The 23276-nt window shown below is 46.0% G+C and overlaps 1 protein-coding gene across 4 annotated transcripts in view; it reads left to right on the top strand.

The window, feature by feature from the left end:
• Wdr59 (WD repeat domain 59) overlaps positions 1–23276 on the top strand; it is a 72660-nt gene that overhangs the window by 37814 nt on the left and 11570 nt on the right. For 2 of the 4 annotated variants that reach the window (XM_021170561.2, XM_029480627.1), the window contains exons 14-24: positions 1665–1829; positions 2839–2934; positions 3091–3247; positions 4306–4375; positions 7029–7182; positions 10548–10604; positions 16310–16443; positions 17149–17230; positions 20678–20790; positions 22025–22175; positions 22281–22353. In XM_021170561.2, coding sequence (XP_021026220.1) covers positions 1665–1829; positions 2839–2934; positions 3091–3247; positions 4306–4375; positions 7029–7182; positions 10548–10604; positions 16310–16443; positions 17149–17230; positions 20678–20790; positions 22025–22175; positions 22281–22353 — 1252 coding nt within the window. The remainder of the gene's footprint in view (positions 1–1664; positions 1830–2838; positions 2935–3090; positions 3248–4305; positions 4376–7028; positions 7183–10547; positions 10605–16309; positions 16444–17148; positions 17231–20677; positions 20791–22024; positions 22176–22280; positions 22354–23276) is intronic. The other 2 variants (XM_029480629.1, XM_029480628.1) reach the window with 1 other exon arrangement.

Raw genomic sequence — 23276 nt, 5'->3', positions numbered from 1 at the left:
TGAGAGCAGTGGTGGTCTGCTGAGAGCAGTGGTGGTCTGCTGAGAGCAGTGGTGATCTGGTGAGCGCAGTGGTGGTCTGCTGAGAACAGTGGTGGTCTGCTGAGAGCAGTGGTGGTCTGCTGAGCGCAGTGGTGGTCTGCTGAGAGCAGTGGTGGTCAGCCTTCAGAAAGGTCTTGATTGGGGAGTTGTGCAGCTTCCACCATTGCCTAATTCCAGAACAAAAGACAAAACAGAATTCAACAAAGAAACCTGTGTCTTAGTTAGGGTTTCTATTGCCGTGAAGAGATCCTGCAACCGTGCCAACTCTTATAAAGGACAATGTTTAATTGGGGCTGGTTTGTAGTCCAGAGGTTTAGTCCATTACTGTCATGGTGGGAAGTGTGCAGGCAGGCATGGTGCTGGAGAAGATGCTAAGAGTTCTGCATCCTGATCTGCAGGCAGCTGGGAGAGAACTGATTTGAACTTCTGACACACTTCCTCCAACAAGGCCACAGATCCTAAGAGTACAACTCTCTATGAGCCAAGCATTCAAATACAGGAATCTATGGGGACCACACCTATTCAAACCACCACACTGTAACCAGCAAGTGTGGTAGCACACTTCTGTAGTCTCAACACTCAGGGAAGATCATGAATTCAAAGTCAGCCTTAGCTCTATAACAAATTCCAGACTAGTCTGGAGTACATAGTGAGACCTGTCTCAAAAAAAATTTAAAAACTCCTTTATGCAACTGTAGAGATGGATCAGAAATTAAGAGTACTAGCTACTCTCTCAGAGGACCCAAGTTAGGTTCCCAGCACTCACATGGCAGCTCATAACTGTAACTCTAATTCAGGGGACCTGAGTCCCTCCCCAAGCCTTTGTGGGTACTACAAGCATGTGGCACACATGCATACAGATAGAAAGTCTTTTAAAAGAACATCTATACCTGTTAGCAGTTACTCTCCATTGCCCCCGCTCCCACCCATCCCATGTCCCATAGCCCCTGGCTCCACAGAGTCACTATTGTATTTTCTACTATCCATTCTCTCAGGAGTTCTTAAGTTGGCTCGGGTTATGTCTTTCAACTTCTTGCTTTATTTTTTTTTCATAACAAATTAAGTATACAAGTTTTAGTCAGCATTGCAACTTTGAGATGCTTTTTTTAAAGTTAAAATATTTTGCGTTTGGGGCTGAAGCGATAGCTCTCTGGTTAAGAGCACCTGCTGTTCTTCCAGAGGGTCTCGGTTCCATTCCAGCACCCACATGATGGATCACAACCTCTATAACTCAGTTTCAGGGAATCCAATGCCCTTTTCGGCCCTCCAAAGGCACCAGACATATGAGCAGTATACAGACATAACTATATGTATAAAATTAAAAAATAATATATACATATATGAATTTATTTAAACCAGTACTAAAACTTAAAAATCTGTTCTGAAAATGAATTATTTTTCAAACTCATTTACCTTTATAGGTATTTCCCTCACTCAGTTACTAGGAGCTGAGCATTTGTGTTGATTGCTAAAATCTGTGTCTTGCTGAGGGTGTGGTTCACAGGGAGATGACCTGTCTTGCCTATTCAAGGCCAGCGTTGAGGCTCAGCACCGCAAATATGATGCAGCACAGTATGATAAGGTGTGCAGGTGCCTCTGCAGTCTCTTTGCTGTTTGTCTTGCAGATGGACGCTGCAGACCGGAGCTGCACAGTCTCTGTGCACTGCAGCAACCACCGTGTGAAGATGCTGGTGACCTTCCCGGCGCAGTACCCTAACAACGCTGCTCCTTCCTTCCAGTTCATTAATCCTACCACTATCACGTCTGCCGTGAAGGCCAAGCTGCTGAAGGTGAGGCTGGGCTCCCAGCTTTAGTCTCTCCTCGTGACTGTAACAGGCCATGGCGAGCTTGAGGACAAACCTGGAGCAGTGGCTGTGGAAGTTACTCATTCCCCGAACGCTGCAGTTCCTGCTGCATAGCCACTGTCCTGGCTGCCCACTTGGTGCAGACAGCGGCAAGGCAGAGTTTCTCTGCCTTGAGTTTCTCTGGCCAGAGTAACCCTGGCCATCCTGGAACATGCTCTGTAGACCAGGATAAAATAATTTTAAGATGAATTAATTTTAATAGTACTTTTTTTTAACCTGGCACATTTTAAAAATATTATCATGTCAATATATAGTTAGTGAAAATGAGCCTGATAGTGCAGTCCTGTCATGCAAGCATCTCAAATGGGAGGCAGGAGGCTCAGGGTTCAAGGTTATCTTCAGCTACATAGTTTGAGGCCAGCCTGGGCTACATGAGAACCTGACACAACCCCTCAAGTGAGATATTTTACACCTTTTACTTTTGATATCAAGCCTTCTATACAGTTGTGAATTTTATACGTGCTGCAGCTGTGAGTCTGAATGAGGCACACCTCCATGCAGGCAGTGACGGCAGTGGTCCCGCTAATGTGTCCGTCTTAATCCGGGTGTCAGTTCATATCTCTGTTACTGTTTTAGTAGATAAAAATATAACAATATGTTTTAACTTTTGCTGAATAGAAGTCTCTGCCCTGGCCTATATCACTTGAAGCAGTTTTCTCTGCAGCCCAGTGACGGTGTTTTTAAAACAGTGAGATTTTTCATGTGTGGAAGGAGACTGTAGAACTCACTAGAAAGAGAGAGTAGTCATTCTAGTCTGTCTAAGGCTCTGGAAACCTCTTCCCTTGAGCACCTGTGGGGACCACTAGAAGCCCCAGGCCTGGCCATGTGCTGGCTCCTGTGCCGTCACACTCCCAGGCACTTTGCAGAGTATAGCCAAGCAGGAAGCATATGAATGGCTGATTCTCTCCCTGATGGAGGTTTGGTTTTTTTCCAGATCCTAAAGGACACTTCACTGCAGAAAGTGAAACGCAACCAGAGCTGTTTGGAGCCTTGCCTGCGCCAGCTTGTCTCGTGCCTTGAGTCTTTTGTGGTGGGAACCATGAACTTGTTGAGCCAACCTGTGCTTTAGTGTCTTGTCCCACTTCTTATCCCGAGACCCTGACTCCCTTTGTGGTACTGTACCATTGTTTTGTAATCCAACTTAGAGATGCACTGTGGGTTCTAGTGTGCTTATCTTTGATTTCAGAACCAAGAGGACAGTGCTTCTAGCAACCCATTTGCACTCCCAAACTCTGTCACACCACCCTTGCCGACATTTGCACGGGTGACCACTGCCTACGGCTCCTACCAGGATGCCAACATTCCCTTTCCTAGGACCTCTGGGGCCAGGTTCTGTGGAGCAGGTTGGTCTCTTTGTTGTTCTTTGGCTCTCAACTCTGAGGGAGTGTAGCTAAGAAAGGCTTATATTCTGTATTAATTATCAGAAAATGTTTGCTTTTTACTTCCCAAGAACTCAGAACAACATAAGGTGTAATGCTAAATTGGTATCTGTAAGTATAGCCTAAGAATGTTTACAGGAAACCTGGGGAGATGGTTCAGCAGGACAGAGCACTAGCTGCTCTTTCAGGGGACTTAAGTTCAGTTCCCTGCACCCACGTCCAGCAGCTTACAGCCACCTGACCTTCCAGTTCTAGGAGATCCAACATCCTTTTTGGGCCTCAGCAGGCACCTGGATACACAATAGCATACACACAGAGAGACACATGAACATGCATATAAGTAAAACAAATAAATTTTTGTAAAAAAGAATGTTTGCTATAATCCAAGTCTTTTTTTTTTTTTTTTTTTGGTTTTTCGAGACAGGGTTTCTCTGTGTAGCCCTGGCTGTCCTGGAACTCACTCTATAGATCAGGCTGGCCTCAAACTCAGAAATCCGCCTGCCTCTGCCTCCCGAGCGCTGGGGTTAAAGGCATGTGCCACCACGCCCGGCCTGCCATAATCCAAGTCTTAACTATTTAGTTCTGATCATCCTGAGTTTGTGTCTGTTTAAAGCCTTAATTCTTTCACCTCTCCGAGATCTAGCAGACCCTCACTTTTGTCCCTTTAAGGGTTAGTATAGTCACAAGCCTTGGCAGTTTATGGAGATGTGCCTCAGGTATACTGAAATAGAGAAAAAGCCTGCCTAGCTGGTGGTAAGAATGCTTAGCATGTGTGCATGCCAATCCCCAGTACCACCAAATTTATATATACATTTTAAGTATAGTTATTAATCCAGGCATGGAGGCTCATGCCTTAATCCCAGTACTTAGAATGCTGAGGCTGGAGGCTTGCTATAATTTCCATTCCAGCTTGCCCTCCCTAGCAAGACCCTGTCTCAGAGAACAAAAGGATTACCCAGTCTTGCTGTGGGGTTCCCGTGTCCAGCTCACTGACAGCACAGTCCTCGTGTCTCCGTTGTCAGGTTACCTGGTGTACTTCACACGACCCATGACAATGCATCGAGCAGTGTCTCCCACAGAGCCTACTCCAAGGTGAGTCTGGGAGATGCGGCAGGAATCTGCATCTCTGAGTCTCTCTTTGTAAAAGTTCATTTCAGTTCTTCAGTTAAGTTAACTTATTTCTACTCTATGGGGAAAAAGTAACTTTCATTTGCTTGATGTAATTGTCATAAGCTCACCCTTTCTAGGTCTTTCTGGTCTCCGGCTGTTTCAACTCAGCTGTTCTAACTCAAACTCCTCTCCAAGCTGACTGATTCAAACTGGCTTCTCTCAGCTTCTGACTGAACTTATTCTTGGTCTCAAATGAACTCTAGTAATCTGTTCTAATCTTCTGCCTCCTTCTCATTCTCTGACTCGTCTGTCTTCACCTGTGTCTAGCTTGTTCTCTCTGCACTGTGTCTCGGGAAAACTGCGTCCTCTCTCCTGTCCTTTCTCTTGAAAGTTGGGTGTATCCTTTCTCTCAAATCTTTCTCTGATTCGTCACTTTGTCCCTCAATTAGAAATAATTGTTTGAGATTAAAGGTGTGTACTAAGGGTCTGTCTATAATCCACATCAGAGTAGATGCTGTTGTTTGAGGGGAGGCTGTCAGGTTCTGTATTAGACCAAGCAGATGGAACCTTGATTCATGAGGACTGAGGTTAAATACCCAAAGTCCTAACACCCAGTCTTCAAGGGAAACCATGAGTAGTGGTCTGGACTTGGGGACCACATGCCCTCGTGGGGACCTTTTCCAGTGAGCAGTCTTTCACTGACATGTAATTGGCAAGGTAAAAGTCCAGTTTACTGCTCAGGGACCCATATTTATATCAAGATATAGAACATTGTCCTGACCTCTAAAAGCTCCTGGTCCCTTTGCCAAGTCCCTGAAGAAACCACTGTCCTGATGTCTGCCACCCTCTTTTAGTTTTGCCTATTTTTAAACAAAATTGAGTTAGACTCATGCAGCATGAACTGTTTTATATTTGGCTTACGCTGTTCAACTTAATGTTATTGAACCTGATTTGAGTGGCTGCGTGGATCAATAGTTGCATTGTATGAACATAACTCAGGGTGATTCATTCTTCTGTTGTTGGATTCTTGGATCATTTCCTGTTTGGGGCTGTTAAGAGTAAAATGAAATATACAAGTCTCTCTCTTTCTCTCTCTCTCTTTCTTTCTTTCTTTCTTTCTTTCTTTCTTTCTTTCTTTCTTTCTTTCTTTCTTCTTTTTGCATAGATTTACTAATTTCTTGACCCAAGGAGTGGGATTGCTGATTCATAGGGATAGGCATGAGGTTAACTTCGAGGAAGTCTGTGCTGAGTGGAGAGTGCATTTTGTCTTCCTCTCAGCAAAGCCTCAGGATTGATGATTGCACAGCTTCTCTCTGTGTTGCCAGCCCTTCAGCTTCTGTCCCTGTGGTGGGTAGGGAATATTGCCTTGTGACTCTGATTTGCATTCCCACAATGACGACTAGCGGTGTGAGCAGCTTCTGTGTGTGGCTCATCGACCATTTGGGTGTCGTCTTTTGTGTGCACTGCCTTCCTTATTTGTGGTAGCTATCTGTTTTGATTGAACATCCTTTGCTGAATATATGCATTGGCTCTGTCCTAAGGTAAGGTTGGCTTTCCTCCCTCCTTAATAATGTCCAGTGATCATGAATTTCAATTTTGATGCTGCCTAATTCATCATTTTTTAATTTTATGGTTAGTGATTTTTGTATTGTATCAAAAGAAAAAAAGCCTCAGTCTGCATCGAGGTCACAAAGATGCCTGGCTCATCTTCTTCTGGGAGCCTGTAAACTCCTTGGTTAAGGTCCATGGTTCATTTCAGGCTCTTTGGTGTTCCGGCATGGTGTAAGGGTGGACATGTGTTTTATTTAATAGAAATAAACGGTGGTTCCAGCACCGTGTGTGCAGTCTGCCTTCCTTTGCACATGAAAATTGGCCGTCTGTTTCTGCACCCTAGTTATTCTTTTGATCTATACATTTCTCCCCGTGTCTCATCACTCCGAATGTAGCCTTCTATGCTAAGTCTTGAAGTTTGGTGATGCACGTTCTCGAAGGTTATTCCCTTTAGTTTTTTGTTGGCTATTCTAGGCCTTCACACCTCCAAAAAACTGTGTCAACTTGTTAGTGTCTGCAGTGTCTGCTCATGTTGGGATTGCAGTTAACTGACTCTGTGCATTCGTTGAGAGAAATCTGATGTTGTAACAGTGTAGAATCTTGTCATGCCTTTTTATAGTGTTTCTCCATTTTCTTGTATCTTCTTTTTATTTTTTTTAAAGGTTCATTTATTATTATACATAAGTACACTGTAGTTGTCTTCAGACACACCAGAAGAAGGTGTCAGATCTCATTACGGGTGGTTGTGAGCCACCATGTGGTTGCTAGGATTTGAACTCAGGACCTTTGGAAGTGCGGTCAGTGCTCTTACCCACTGAGCCATATTGCCAGCCCACCTTATATCTTCTTTAGTGACTCTTTTTTATTATATTTGTTCCTAAATTATTCAACTATTTTTTTTTGAGACAGGGCTTCTCTTAATTACTCAGACTGCCCCAATTTTTTTAAAATGATTTTTACATTTGTGTGTGTGTTGGATTCCCTTTTTCTTCCCATGTCCATATTCTCAGTTTCATTAAATGCTAAGAATATACTCAAGTATAGAGAATATAGTTAGTATGGGTAATTCTCATTTCAACCACAGGTCTCTCTCAGCCCTGTCTGCTTATCATACCGGCTTGATTGCACCAATGAAGATCCGCACCGAGGCCCCTGGGAACCTGCGTCTGTACAGTGGGAGCCCAACTCGCAGTGAGAAAGAGCAGGTCTCCATCAGTTCCTTCTATTACAAGGAACGGGTAAGTGTCCGAGCCATTGCCTTTAGTTCTTACCCCGGCTGGATTCTCGTTTCCTGTCCCACTCGTGCCACGCACAGTAGTTAAGTTAGTAATCCCTCCCTGGTCCTTCACTTTCCTAATTAGTCTATGTAGGAACAGTCATTGCTGTGATGCTCTCAGTTGGTCTGCACTGTAAACGATGGGTAGACGTGGTCAGTGCTTACACTAGACTGTGACGTGTGTCTTACACTGTAGTATAAAGTATCTGTCCTGGCAATCCCCATTAGTTGAATTGGTTTCCATATTTCAAGAAGAATAATTTGACTTTGGGTCTCCCATGATATCCCGATGCCTGTCAACAGACAGAAAGCTGAAAGCTGGAGATCTTGATGGAGTTGGAGCTTTGGAGTTGTGGGTGTAAAGCTGATCCCCAGAAGGGTTTCCACGTCTACTTAAGTCTGCACTTAAAGGTCTCATTTGAGTGGATCGGCTGTACAAATGCTACGTGGACCTGCCCTTGTTTATTTATTTTAAACATGGGGGGGGGGGTGTCTCACTTTGTAACTTTGCTTGGCTTGGAACTCATAGAGATCCACCTGCCCCTGGCTCCTGATGCTGGGATTAAAGGTGTGTGCCACCGTGCCCAGCTTTTCTGGGGTTCTTAAGGATGCAGTGACCCTAAAATACTTAGCATTGAGCTGGCAGGAGCCTGCAGATCTGGGGAATGCCTAGAAGTCTGTCTGCTGTCAAGCTGAGAACAAGGCCTCAGCACTGACAATCTAAACAGTCAGTATTTCTGCTGACCTACCGCACAAACGTGGCCTTAAGAATTCTTCAGCTTCCCACAAAACAGGGATAATGACTGTCAGTAATTAGAATTTGCTTTAACAATGGAATCATTTAAAATCCAAGCGATAGTTTTTCCATCAAATATTGCAAGTGTCCCCACATGTGTTGTAGTGGAGTGTCCCCCAGCTCCCACTGATGGCTGACCAGCTCTGACTGTCTCGGGGCTTATGTGGCTGACATCAGGGGCAGCAGCTGACATTTGGGACTGACCAATCTTGGGCAAAACCATCCAGCCAAACAGGGATGTGGCTCTAGTTATCGTCATGCCTGCCTTCAGCCCTCCACACTCCCTCTCCCCAGCTCCTGGGTGGAATTCTGTCCCTCTGTCTGTCACAGACCTCCTTCAGGCACCCACCAAACTCTATCTCCCACAAGTCATTCATATAAATCAATTAGTTCCTTTCCCCCTTTTCCTGCAAGGCAGCTGTTACCTGAGTAGATTTGATAGTTGGGGGAGTTAGCTGGCCTAAAAGCCATGTAAACTTACTGTTAGGTAAATGAAGGCTTTAGTTAGTATCAGGGCTAGTTTGAAGAGATCCCAGAGTTAGAGGCAATTCTGGATGCCCCTTTGATTCTTGTCCCGTGCTGCCACCCATGCTTGCAATTTGATTGGCTAAAACAGACTATGTACATATTTGACTTGGTGCTCATGCAAAGCCCATCTGTAGTCAGTGCCCAAGCTCCCGAGCCGGGCACCAGCGATGCCCACATTCATAGTTATAATGGTCTGGCCCCTTCCCTGCCCACTCTGTGTTCATGAGGAAGCACCGAGAGAGCATGTGGCTGACCATCCTAGCAGCTAGAAAGGACTGTGAAATTTCAGTGTGGGCCAGCTCCTAGAGCGCTGCTTCTCCACAGGAAATGGGCTGTTCTAGTCTGCTCTGACAAGGAAAGTAGCCTTTAAGTATTTTACATAACTGTCAAATAAAATGGGGAGCACTTTTTTTAAAATCACAGTGTAGCATGAAACCTTTGCACTGATGTATACCATATGATGTATACCATATGATGTATACCATATGATGTATACCATATGCACAGTGAACTTAGCTGGTCATAGATATGTAGCTTAGAGAATTTATAGGCACCCAAGTCAAGAATGGCATAGAATAATTGTGGAGGTAAATTGTAGGCACTTGCTTATATTTAACCACTTTTGATCTAAAGGTTTCATGTGGTTCAATGTATTTACAATGTCCAAAACAGATGTCGTTTGTTTTGTGGTTAATCTGAAAGCACCATACCTCTCCCTGCAACCACCGTACCTCTCCCCAAGGCTTCTTCATGCAGTAGTCTGTTTAAACAGAGCAGGCTGACTGAGTGGAGCAGTGGGAGCCCCACGCTCTCCCGTGTGTGGCCTCGTCCTCCTTGTGGAGGCCGATGAGTCCATCCTGAGGACTGTTTTCTCCTCAGGAGGCCTGCATCCATATTACCTACCACTTTTGCTCTGGAAGTATTTCCAGCTAACTGAAATTTTCTGTATCCACATTTTTCTTGTGTGCACTTGACCTCTGCCCCTGAGAGTATTCCGAGAGGGAGGCAGAAGGACCGAGATGGGCCTGCATTAAGGCCGAGCAAGGAGCAATGCGCTGGGCTCGCCGAGTCTCGTGCAGCCTCCTGCAGACTGTGGTTTATTTCTCTTGTGTTTTAATCTGCCTGACTTAGGTTGAATTTGCATTCACCCAGTGTTCTCTAGATGAAATTATGTTTGCTACCAAGAACTTAAGTGTAAGTGACCTAAAGACCTGTCCAGTCTCATATAGATCAGAAAGCACAGCACAGGTTAGGCCAAAGAAATAGTGTTTATTCTGGATCTTCTAATAAATATTGAGCATTGACCTATAGGCATTTTCCAAATTTTGCAGCCTCTCATCTCTGCTTCAGTTTACGTTACTGAAATAGCTCTGATGTAAATAACTGAAGAGGCCTTTAAGTTAATGGAGTAGGGTCTGATCTCCACAAACAGTGTGGTATACCGCTTATCTGATGCTGGAGTACCCAGGGAGTGCCCTCTCAGCTTAGCTCCCGGGTCCCCTGGCATTGTTCAGGAAATGGTTTTGCAGTCCTGGTACTAAGACACTCAGTCACCAAGCTGCTCCCCCGCCGCACTGGGAACAGAGCCTAGGAGGAACAAGAGTGTGCTCTGCTGTGTTCTTCACGCCTATGAGGTGATGGGGAAACCCTTTGCTTGTTTCTCCACTTGCAGCAGGACCTTAGCCCTGCCAGAGTCCCTCATCCCTTCTTCTAGGTTCCTTTGTCAGAGCCCTGTTGGCATCAGCCTCCTTATATCCTAGACAGTGACTAAGGGGCAACAAACCTGAAGCTGGGCTTGAGGCAGGTGGGTTGGGGGAGGGGAGGGGCAAAAACCCCTCCACCTGTAGGCTCAGCCTTTCCAGTCATCCCAGTTCCCATTTGCAGCATACATATGTATAAATCCATCAGATGTGGGGGAAACTTTCATTTTATTCTATATTTTTCCCTTTTAATTTTCTTGGTGTTTTTCTTCCTCTTCCTGGGTGTAACGTTTTCACGCACAGATGTCTCCTCGCTCTGCCCGGCGACGTTGGTCCATACAAGCAATTAACGACTTCCCGGTACTGTGCGCTGTGCAAATGCTCTCCTTGACTAATCCTGTCTCTACCAGAGGCCCAAGAATAAAATGCCACCTGCCTGGCTTTGAGGAACCTGAATGAAAGGCTGGCTGGTGTTCAGGACCAGCGGCAGTAAATTTTTCACCTGGCGGGGGCAGGCACCAAGGACTGCCTCCTTGCCAGTCAGGGTATTTCCAATGGGGAAACACTTAGAGATCACCTATGGGCTTCTTTGCGAATGAAACTCACTACTGGGTTCTTGGAAGGCACCCTGACCGAATGGCTTCAGCTCACCTGATACCACTTGGGGCACTTCTGCAAATTGCATGGAGCTTTCAAAAGCCTGCCTTTGGCATGGGGGGAGCAGAGGAAGATAGAAGAGACTTTTGCCATTTAGTCCTGTTTTTACAGTCTCTGTCTGATACAGAGAAGGAAGACCTCCTTGCTTCATTGGCATGCTATATGAGTTGATTTTATCCTTTGGGTATTTTCTGGAGCAAATTTTCCTTCTTATCCTGGTATTTTGCATTCTGTTAAATTTGCTATGGACATTCTGTGTTCCTTCCTCCTTTTCCTACTCATTCCTATTGGCCATCTCCCCTCCTCTGTCTTCCTCTCCCGCCCCCTTCATGTTTTAGTAGTGCCAAGGTGTCCTCATGGCAGCCTTGAGGCTTCGTGTCAATTTTATTTGCTATAAAGAACGTTTAGAGCAACACATCAACACCCCTGTTCTAGAAAAACCAGTTGAAACCGGAGCCTGAGTAGCGAGAACCACTTCTCCACAGCTTGCAGGTCGAGCCACCAGTGTGGCCTCTTTTCCTCAAACCTTTGCTTCCATCCGGCTCCCTTGCTGAGTTTCACTGGTTTCCCGAAGCCCATTTTCCACCGCTCTTCACATAGGAGCTCATTTGGCTTCCTGCCCACTCTGCTGATTGTGCATTGTTGATGGGGTTGCTGCGAAGCGGTTGGTGGCTTATTCTTGGGCTCATTTTACATTTAACCTATTTACTGGCATTGATGTTGCCTCCGATTGTAGCCATAACAGTAGTGGTGCAGTCACGAGCTGGATAGTGCTTGTCACTTAGTGGCTCCCTCCATCCAGCCCCCTCTTCCCTGTCCTCTCTGCCATCTTCCACAACCACCTCCCAGGATGTCCGCAGGGGTCTCCCAGGATGTCCGCAGGGGTCTCCCAGAGCTTATCGTGCAATAACCTGTCTGCCTTGCTTTGTCTCTCTTCCCATGCCATCTGTGAGGAAGGGCATTTTCTGTTGATGGAGCACTGAAAGACCTTGTCTCCCAGAGGTACCCATTTATCAGTACAGAAAGGAATCTATCTTGAGACCTATCAGAATGGGACTGGAGCAGTGCAGGAGGGCAAGGGGCAAAGTTTTAGACCATGGTGCCCTCCCATGACCTGGACAGAGTAACCGCACCTCAGCCTTGTAGCTCCTTGTTCTCCACAAGCAGAGATCCCAACAGAAACTGTGACAGCTGTACAGACAGCAAAGACCCCTGAAGTCCTTCAAGGTATTAAGGGGAAAGTTAGGCTTAGGGAAAACAGATGGGGTAGGAATGTTTCTTATTACTCAAAGATGTAGGAAACTCTCTGAAAAGAATTCTTCATCTTCTCATCATGGACATCCAGGACCCAAGGCCATAACTAACATCTGTTTGAAAATGTATCATATCTTCATTTAGGAAGCCTTCTTACATTTGAATTTCTAGAATAATTGGCCATTTGGTGGCTCACTGAATGATCCCTGTAACCTGAAGGGGAGATATTAGAACTGCCACGCTACAAAACTAAAAATGAGCAAAAGCACAGCGACCGCTGCTTTGCCCCTGTGAGCTGTCGAGCTGAGCCTTACAGTCATTCTTTGCTAAAGTCAGACAGATACGCAAACAAACCAAAACCCCACAGAGACGGAACCACACTACACTTAGGATTTTATCCCTGGTGGCAGCTAAAATCACAGTGACCGTATGTTGGGGAATCTCCTCCATTGCAGGCTGAGGTAGCTGTGTGAGGTTCCACAGTCATCTTGTAGACATCCAATATGTAGCAGATGGAAATTCCTGGAAGTTTGTTGTTTGGAAATGGACAGACCAATTTCCATAATTCAATGAGGGATAATTGCAGAAGGTTGCTGAATACCACTGCCTTTCTGTTTTCAAGGAATTGGCAGCTCAGATTTGTTTGTTTTACTGATCTCTATAACCCTGAAATTGGGATTGTCTGCAGATGGGAGAAGAATCTTACACATCTCTTTGGACTCTGATTTTTCTTCCTGATGCCTAATCTTAATAAACTCACAAAGGGTCACATACACAGACACATCCACACACAGGCATGCATGGCATATTTATTCTTAAGCCCAGCTGGAAGCCTAGCATTCTTGTCTGAATCTGGCTGAATCTGGCTTTTACCCAGGGACAACGCTGTGTCACTGTTCTCTTAAAACTAAAGACTCAGCCGGGTATGGTGGCACACACCTTTAATCCCAGCACTTGGGAGGCAGATGCAGAGGCAGGTGAATTTCTGAGTTCGAGGCCAGCCTGGTCTACATAGTGAATTCCAGGACAGCCAGGGCTACACAGAGAAACCCTGTCTCGAAAAAACAAAACAAAAACAAAAACAAACTAAAGACTCACAATAGAAAGCCTGGTAAGCACCTCTGTTAACAGCCATACAAACAACAGGGACTCCTGGAGCGCCTGCAAGATGCTAAGGAGAAAAATCAGGCCTTCAGCAAACTGCCCTGAGGTAGCAGCATACACTCACAATGCCTGAGAGGGAAGTGACTGGAAAGGTAGTCACAGAGGATGCTTAAGGGTCAGCATCCCCATGTCCTGATGCTGATCTGCTTAAAGACAGACCACACTACTCACATTACTGGCACATTAGTGAGGGCTTAATTTTTACCTTTGTTGATTCTTAAAATCACAGTCAGTACTGAAAAGCAAGTCAGCAAATGTGGACTTAGCTGGGGTAGGGTATATGGCTTAGGTGGTAAAGTGCCTGCCACACAAGCGAGAGGACCTGTGTTGGATCCCTGGCACCAATATAAAAGCCAGACCCAGTGCTCAAGCCTGTGGCTATAGCCCTAGTCTTGGAGTTGGGCAGAGAGAGGTTATTGGCCAGCCAATCCACCCCAATCTTGTGAGTTCCAGATTCAGTAAGAGACTCTGTGCCTATTCCCCCAATAGTATAATTGAGGGAGACCCCAGAAGTTGACCTCTGCACGCGCACACACACGCACAGGAGCGTAGCAGCTTGATAGACCTATTTAAATTTCAGCTCCATAACTGTGACCTTGTATAAGGTTCATGTCTCCACTTACAAAATGGAGGTTATGCCCCTCTCCCACGGAGCTGCAGTGAGGTACCTGCTGGCTCGGCATGAACAGTCCAGAGCAAGAACTAACACACACTAACACCAGGAAAGTCTTTAAATCCTAAATCAAATACCGGGACACTTGGACTTGTTCCAATATCTGTTGCCAAGTGAGCTAGTCTCCTTGCAAATGAGCTGCTCCCAGCACATGAGCCTTCATATAATTAGTAAAATGCTTTTGTTAGGTTTGCTTTCAAAGTCAGGAAAGCAGGGTTATTTTCAGTGCACTCTAAAAGCTAGCAGGCCCTGTCTGCCCTTCACAAGGTCTCCATTTCTTTCAATTGTATAATTAGATGAGCTTTTGTGAGTTGTTAAACTGTTCAAGCTCTTACACCCCCCCTTTTTTTTGTACTAAAGAGCCACAGTGACTTCATGTTCACGGTGTTTTTAGCAGCCTTCTGTCCAACCCAGAAGATACACTGAATGGTCATATTCCCTTCCAAATGGAATCTTTTTGGCATAGAAATGGAAAGGGAAGCTTTTTACACTTCTGTGTGCACATGGGTAAACACGTCACTCTTGGAAGGGCAGAGGACAGCCCGTGAGGGTCAGTTTTCTCTTTCCACTAAATGGGCTCTAGGGATCAAACCATGATTGCCAGGCTTGGCAGTAACTGTCAGCCACCACTGAACGAGCTCACATACTCAGCCCGTGGGTGTGTAGCTTTCGACTAATTAAGCATTTCTGTGCTGCTCTGTAGGATAGCCATATACTAGTTACCCCTGCAGCCGGCCATGCATCGCATGCTCCTGCGGCTACTTCTGTCTTGTCTCAGTTAACACTGCCTGGCTCCAGCCCACTCTGACATGTCCTTCCCTTATGTGAGCGACCCCAACTGGATAAAAGGATAGTAGTTCTGGAGTATGGACATAGTTCTTCTTCAAGAAATTGGGGCCTGTAGGAGACTGGAGGCTTACCCCATAACAACAGGTCACGGCTCCCCTGCCCCACCCCACCCCCTTTGAAGAATCAAGAGGTGTGGATAATTATGATGAACAATTCATAGGTGTTTCAGCTAACCTACTTCACTTATTTGTCTGGAACCCAGGCGGCCCACATTTAGTAGATCGCGAGACATATTGATTAGCATGGGAAGTCGATTCAGTGCACACTTAGAGCATTGGTTGTAACGCCTGGATTTAGACATAGACAGATTCCTGAAAGTAATTATACAAAACTCACGAGTGGAAACATGAGTGGTGGTGGCTCCTGACCACTTACGGGCATTCACAGTAACTGCAGTGTTTTAGGTTGCAATGTTAAATAAGTCTATGCAGTCTGCATCTGTGTCTTCTCACTGTTGCCTTGCTGATTTCAGACTGGATAGCAGAACTCAGCATTAGCTACTAAGCACAAGAAAGATTGACGGGTATGAGACTAAATCCACAGCAAGTAATTAACTAGGATTAGCTTGCCTAGGGCCATATTGAGCCAGAACACACAGTACCCTAGTTTTCTGATGTCAAACTGCAAGCCCCTTTTAGTTGCTCCTTATGCCTCCCTGTTGATAACTGTATTGCTCCCTTACTTAATCAAGTGTCTTTGGTGACCTCTTTTAACTTTTGGAAATAAAATAGGACATTGCTCCCATAACTGGTTGTCTTTTTGAAGATGCCAGATGGGGCGACACTCTGTGACTTTTTGTTTCCCACGACATTTCTCATTCCTCACAGCCACTTCCTGGGGCAGCTCTGGGAGCTGAAACATGCGTCTCCCATGTCTGTTAACTCGGTGTCCCCAACTTAGTATCTTTGACCTTCAGAAATGATCGCTTGTAGAAATAATTCAGGCCTGCTACAAAAGCAAGGTCTTATGTTACCCAGTGTCTCTGTCTTCAGACATATTAGCCTTGCAGAGCCCACACTATCGTGTCTGAATTAAAATATCAACTAACCCTGTTGAAACTGTCTATGAAGAAAAAAAAAACCTTTGAATCGTTTCAGGCAAGAACTTTGAACCTAGTACTGAACACCCTAAAGTTCCCCTTCCCCGTTTGTGGGGAATCTTTACTAACTTCTTTACCTGCTATTTTTAAATTAATTAATTCTGGCTTCCTGGTATCTATATTTGAGCACCTGCAGAATGTAGATGGCCCTGCAGTAGGTGCTTGTTTCCCCATGAGGGTCTTGGATCAAGAGCTTTGGGCCATTTGTTACCCTTTTATTTCCTACAGATGCTGATTTCATGTAATTGTGGGGCACGATGTAATTTAAAGTCTCTGCAAATGACCAATGACCCAAATATGATGTACTGTGCAACTGTAGGCTCCCACTCTCCAGAGGCCCCGTTAGTCACTTCTGGTCATCTCCCCTAGAAATCGAGGAGGTGGAAGAGTAAGCGGGAAGGCTCCGACTCCAGCAACCGACCCATTAAGGCTGCCGGCAAGGTCATCATCCAGGATGTCTCGTGCCTCCTTCCGGTTCATAAGTCCCTGGGAGAGCTGTACATGTAAGTCCATGGGCCCAGGCGGCACGGGGCATGGCACCTGGGAGCTGCAGGGCTTTGTAAAGTCTTAGACAACTTGGGGAAACTTGGTGTGGTAGCTTCTTGATGGTGACTAACAAATTGCCACAAACTGTGGCTTCAAAGAGTGTGCATTTCTTACCTCGCTCTTTGTGTAGGTCAGGCACCCAGCTTGGTGGGCCCTCCTTGCCCCGGATCTCACCTAACTGAAAGCATAACCTTGGGCCCACCGATGGTCTCTGCTGAAGCTCGGGGTCCAGCAAGCTGAATTTAGATCCTTCTTTTATTGAAAGACAATAGGAGCGGAGGCTGGCCTGTAGGTCTTCCAAGCCCTTGAACACGTCACAGAAAGTGTTATCTTTTGAAATATACCCACAGCACAATACTTTTTAGATGGAAGTCACAGTTAGTTTGCACACATTTAAATCCCAAACCTTGAGAACTCAACAGAAAAGCTGGTAGCTAATTAATATTTTTCTTATTGCCTCCTCCTGAAAGTAGTATTTCAGGTCCTCCCCAGGTGGGACCCTAAGCCCTGCAGCACCCGCTCTAATTAACCCTTCCCAACCTGTCAGATAGAGGAGGTGTTTTGAGTGACAACCAAAGACACTTATCTAGGCTGTTAAATCAGGAGGAATTCTTGGGAAGTTCACGTAGAAGCCTTCTTAGTCTTGTTTGTTTTAATTTCAGATTGAATGTGAACGACACTCAGGAGACATGTCAGAAGAATGCTACCTCTGCCATGCTTGTGGGAAGGAAGGATCTTGTCCAGGTACTGCCAATCGTGTTGGTGAGGTTCTGGCCTTGACAATTGTCAGCTAGTGACACTGATAGGTGTGCCCACTATTTGAAGTTTCTTTTTTATTTTCTTTGCCAGTCTGTCCTCCCTCCTTTCCTCTCTCCCTCTCTTTCCTGGAACTCACTCTATAGAGCAGGCTGGCCTCAAACTCAGGTCTGCCTGGCTCTGCCTCCCTAGTACTGGGATTTAAGGCAAGTGCCACCACTGCCACCTGTGGGTAAATTTTGTTATTAGTGCTAAGTGGGGAAGATCCTTAAGTGGCTTTTTTCCCTTAAACTATGTAGGTTTATTTTTCAATGCCACAGTGATCATTGTCGCCTAAATTTGAGAATCTGTACCTGTGTCATTTCACCTCAATTACTTTTTTTAATTTTTAAAAAAATATTTCATAAGAAAGTTTACCAGCGTGTACTTCAAGGTAGAGATGCTCAGTTTAAACATGACTTCATGGGGCTGGAGAGACGAAGAGAAGGCTGGAGCACTGGCTGCTCTGACAGGAGGCCTTGGTTCAATTCCCAGCATCCATGTGGTGGCTCACATCTGGAACTCCAGCCCCAGGGGATCCAGCTACCCCTTCTGGCCTCCTCTGGCACCAGGCATGTGCATGATAGACATACCTGCGGGCAAAACACCCATACTTGTAAAATAGTAGTACATTGTTAAATAGTAAAATCTGACAGTATATGTAAGATGTCCGTTTCCTTCATCTCCGGAGGTTCCCATGTATTGTTCTTTTTTACTGAGACACGGTCTGCACATCACTAGTCTGCCACTTACAGTGAGATACTTAGAGTACCTAGTGTTGTCAGTGCTCTCATTAGAAACCGTGCAGAGTGTTTTTATCACCCATAAAAAGAAACTCTGGTCTTTCAGTCAGTTCTTCCCACCAGCCCTGGGCAAACGCCAGGCCCGTCCTGTCTGTCTTGCTCTCTGTTCTCTTCTTGATGGCAAGACGGAGCTTTGGACGTCACTAGCAGCTCTGCCAGCAGCTCAGAGTTTCCCTCCCTCATAACTGAGTGAGTCAGCACAGAGGAGGCCTTCCCTTGATTTTCATTTGATTAAAAACATCCCTAACAGAGGCCCTTGGTCCTGTGAAGGTTCTATGCCTCAGTATAGGGGGAATGCCAGGGCCAGGAAGCAGGAGTGGGTGGTTGGGGAGGGGGGAGGAGAGGAGGGGCGAAGGGGTTTTCGGAGGGGAACTAGGAAAGGGGATAACATTTGAAATGTAAATAGAGAAAATATCTAATTAAAGAAAATCTCTAAGATTTCCATTCATCTAGCAATGAATATCATATCATCTCTCCCGGAAACCCTTTAAAAAAAAAAACTCCCTAATGGTTTAATCTATTTCGGTCAGCCCCACCCACCAGACTCTGAACAGTAAGAAGGCAAAATGAGCTAATAGGAATTAGCCAAGGCCAGCTCAGAGTCCTAGAGAACGCCCCAGGCAAGTTCTCTCAGGCCTTCAGCCTTGGAGGGGTTTATAGTGTGAGAACCACAAGAATTTCCCCCATGGGGGATGTGACATCATTGAAGACTGCCCCACCCCAAAGAACATTCTCTCAGCAGGGTTACAGCTTTTCCTTCATGTATTCTCCCTCTTCCTTATTCTCTTCCTGCATGTCTCTGTTCCTTCTCTCTCTCTTCCTTCTCTCCTCTCCCCAACTCCTCCCGCCCCAGTGCTTTTTTGACAGAATTGGTATGGAAGGCTAGGCCAGTCTCAGTGATGTGGGGAGACGCTTGTCTTCATGCGGGCTCTGCTTGACTTCTGGGCCCTGACACCTTTTCTGTGTGTGATCCCCAGCAAGCTGCCCAGACTTTCTGAACGTCAGGGTCCCTGCTATAAAATGAGCCATACTTCTGACTTCATGAGGAAGTAAATGAAGTAAAACCTGTGACTGCTCCTAGCTGTCTGGACACTCCCTCCCACAGCTGTTGTGTGACTGTCATTTGTGACTTGATGATGTGTAAAGACAGAAATGACCTGATGGACAGACAGTGATGCTCAAAGAATTTTTACTGTTTTTCTTCTGCTCTGGATGAAGATGTGCTTCCTGTTTCGTGTCCCTCGCATTGACCAGCGAAGCAGATGCAGGGCGAGCTGCTGTTGAAAGCCTTTAGGAAATGTGTGTTATGGAGGGAGACTCTAACACAACTCAGTAGTCAGCCATGGCAGAAAACCTGTCCAGCCATCGATAACTTTGGCGATGGGTGTGAGATGCATGTCCGTACTTGGAGCAATACTGGTGTGTCACTTTTCGTATGTTGCCCTTGTGCTGTATCTTACATATCTAATGTTTGCCTTCCCGCATTTTTATTTGCTTGCTCATCTCAAATTATAGACTTGATTCAAAGTTTGTGTCTTCTTCCTTTTGGGTTTAGAATAGTGTGTTCCAGGTAGTGGGTATGATGGTTATATTGCTTTTTCAAAACCAAACAAAACAAGCCGGGCAGTGGTGGCACACACCTTTAATCCCAGCACTTGGGAGGCAGAGGCTGGCGGATTTCTGAGTTGGAGGCCAGCTTGGTCTACAGCGTGAGCTCCAGGACAGCCAGGGCTACACAGAGAAACCCTGTCTAGAAAAAAAACAAAACAAAAAGCAAAACAAAGCAGAAGAGATTTTCCAAAAGTAGCATTCAATTTTTTTTAAGGTCTCAAGGGGTTGCTCATCTCTTTTTGATGGGCAGTGAAGGCCTTGAGTTTACTAGACATTTAATGGACATTAGAGTGGTGATTCTAAGCCCCGTGCGGTTGGAGGCCTGGGTGATCATCAGACTCCATGTCAACAGAAACAAAGCCAAGGTTGTTTAGTTCTTGGCCTGTTCTTTAGTTTCAAAAGAGCCCTAAAACTTTGTAATGGAGGTGACAGCATTCTCCACCCACTGCACAAAGAGCAGGTCCTCAGTGGGCTGTGGGCTGCCCTGGTTTGGTCTCTGCCAACCCTGTTCACCAGGGAAGCTTCAGAAGAGGCCAAGCACGCGGAAGGAGCTGGGCCTTGGACTGTGATGTGTCTGCTCTCTGAAGCTTGCTTAGTGGAAGGTTCTTCTTCCTCACATGGCTTGGCCATGTGCTGTGGGTTGGGGTGAAACTCGGGATAGCCTCGCCTCCAACTCTTGGCCGTCTCAGCCTGCCAAGGGCTGGAGTTGCAAGCGTGAGCCACCATGTTTGGCTTTTAATGAAAGTTTTAAGGCTAGTGTTTCTCAGCTTTATATATCGTCAGTCACTGAGGACCCTGTTAATGCATCAGCGTTAATGCAGTAAGTCTGAGTGGGGCTTAGCATTCTGCCAGCCCGAGCCGTTTGCATCCTCGTAGTGAGGTTTCAGACAGTAGGAAGAGGGCAGACAGATGGGGCCCCTTTGCAGGGTCTATGCATCTCTTCTGTGGTTTGAACTTGAGCATCTTCCTTCCGTCTGTCCAGGTTTGGTCGCTGGCTACGGTAGCTACAGATCTTTGCCTTGGGCCGAAGTCTGACCCTGATTTGGAAACACCTTGGGCTCGACATCCATTTGGGCGACAACTGCTGGAGTCCCTGTAGGTTCTGAGAGCTAAAAGTGAGGAGAATGAGTGGAGGGGTTGTAGTCTGTAAACACATTAAATGGTCCCACCATGGGGAGGGGAGCAGAGGCGCAGACCTGTGAAGGGAGGAAGGCCCTTTGCTTTTAGCACAGAAACGGCCTCTGTGTAGAATGAACTTCTGGCAGTATGAGGCATTAAGTAACTTTTGTCACTCACAAGAGTTTGAAACCCTTATGAGTTCCATGCTCACTAGAGTGCTTTAGGCCTTCACTCACACCACTGGGCACACGGGCCTTTGGGCTCTGGAGATGGTAAGTGTCTTCATGGTGCTGTGTGGTTTGGCCCATGGGAACAAGGACAGAGCTGTGTGTTGGTATTCATGTTCTATCAATAGTAGGATCCTGTTAGATAGCTCATAAAAGCATCGGATTTATGTTCAACTTATTACTCCAAAATACAGCAAGTCAGAGCATATAAAATAATGTTTAAAGCATTAAGTGAGCCACTCAGTTATTATTCCTCATAGTGAGGCCCAGGGCCCTGGCAGAGAAACCCCACTGCTTCAAGTTGAAGCTTGCTTCTCTGCTGGTCGAGGCTAGACCTGGGGCAGCCGATGATGCTCCCATTGCCTCTTCCATAGGCAGGTTTTAAAGCTTGCTGTTGTTAGCTTACAGACGCCTCAAGACAGAATCCTTCTCAGTCCCTGAGCTCGGATTCGAGCGTGGTGGTCCTGAGAAAGGAAGGGGAAGAAACCTGAGGTAAACGTGTTCCTCATCATTCTCACTTAGTCCAGGAACAGACACGGTGTGGTGACAGCGTTCTCTGAGCGGCTCCGTGTAGTATAAGGTCAAAGAAAGGACACACCTAGAAACTTACCACAAAACTGTTTGTTTGTTTGTTTTTTCCGGAGCTGGGGAGAATGAGAGAGCACAAGAGTGTGTGGACCACCTCTCTCAGGTGCTAGGTCAGTCTGCTTGGTTCTGCAGACGCTGTGTTGCATTAGAGCTCATGCCTGACTGCCAGATAAAGCTTTCAGATTCCTATCTAGGTTGCTACTAACAAAAGTAAATGGGACCCATCTCACAGTTGGTAAGGCCATGGACCTGTAGGAAGTCCTGTTTCTGACAAGGTCAAGGAGGAGGGTGGAAAAATCCTCCAGCCTCGCCCCTAGTAGGAGTTTAATGGCTGGTAAGGGGTCCTTCCCTCATTCCTAATCTTAGTTTCTTCTTTCTCTTCCCATATTTTACAGACTGGCTCACTATTGCCAACTCCGAGACGTTCAGACCTTGGCTATGCTCTGTAGCGTGTTTGAAGCCCAGTCCCGGCCTCAGGGCTTACCGAACCCTTTTGGGCCTTTCCCTAATCGTTCTTCTAATCTTGTGGTGTCCCACAGCCGCTACGTGAGTTCATGGTCTCCTGGCTTCCCTTGAGGTCTGCCCCCCCCCCAAATGTAACTTGGAAGTGGGATGGTGTTCTGATGCCACTGTGTTCCTCCTCCCGTCTAGCCCAGCTTCACCTCCTCGGGGTCCTGCTCCAGCATGTCAGATCCAGGGTTCAACACCGGTGGCTGGAACATAGGTTGGTGAGGGAATCACCCAGCCCACTCTGGACTCTGGCTGTTCCTAAGGTGTCCTGAGGGCTGTTCACATGGAAGCTTTGTGCTGCACTTTCACCCCTACAACCTACCCCTTATCCTTCCACGTGCCTTGTCCCCACACCCCTACCCACGGTCATCTGCCACCTCCACCATCCATCTCGTCCCATGTTTCCTTCCAGTGGAGAGAAAGAAAGCTAGCCTGAAACCAGGTGGCCATAGGGTTTCTTTAATGAAGTAAATATCTTTTTATTTCCTGGATTAAAAAAAAAATTCAGACTGGGCGTGGTACTGCATGCCTTTAATCCTAGTACTCTGGAGGCAGAGGCAGGCAGATTTCTCTGTGTTAGAGGCCACTCTGGTCTACAAAGCAAGTCTAGGACAGCCAGGGCTCTGTTGCACAGACGTTATCTCAAAAAAACTAAAAACCAAAAAACAAAACAAAAAAAGACAAAAACAGCAAAAATCAAAACATCATCTTTTTTGGGGGGGGGGAATGATCTTAATTTTCATGATTATAAAAATAGAACATTAGCCAGGTGTAGTAATATACATCTACAATCCCAGCTTCTTAGGGGGCTCAAACACAAGGGTTACCCAGCCCAGGTATCTGAGGCTCCTTTGAGCAACATAGCAAGGCCTTGCCTCTTAGAAAATAATTCCAGCACTCAGGAAGTGAAAGCAAGAGGATTGGGAGTTTAAGGCTAGCCTGGGCTATACAGAAAGATATGTGTATACACACACACACACATATACACACACACACACTCTCGAATATACATGTTCAGTAAAGAATAAAAACTATCAGAGAAAAAAAGTAATGATCGCTATTTCAGTGTCTCTCACTTAATAATTCCAGAACATTGTCTTCTCCCCCCCCCCACGCCCTCCCGTGTGTGTGTGTGTG

The sequence above is a fragment of the Mus caroli genome, chromosome 8 (genome assembly GCF_900094665.2).
Source record: "Mus caroli chromosome 8, CAROLI_EIJ_v1.1, whole genome shotgun sequence".
NCBI classification, from domain to species: Eukaryota; Metazoa; Chordata; class Mammalia; order Rodentia; family Muridae; genus Mus; species Mus caroli.
This window is presented reverse-complemented; position numbering and strand designations above follow the sequence as displayed.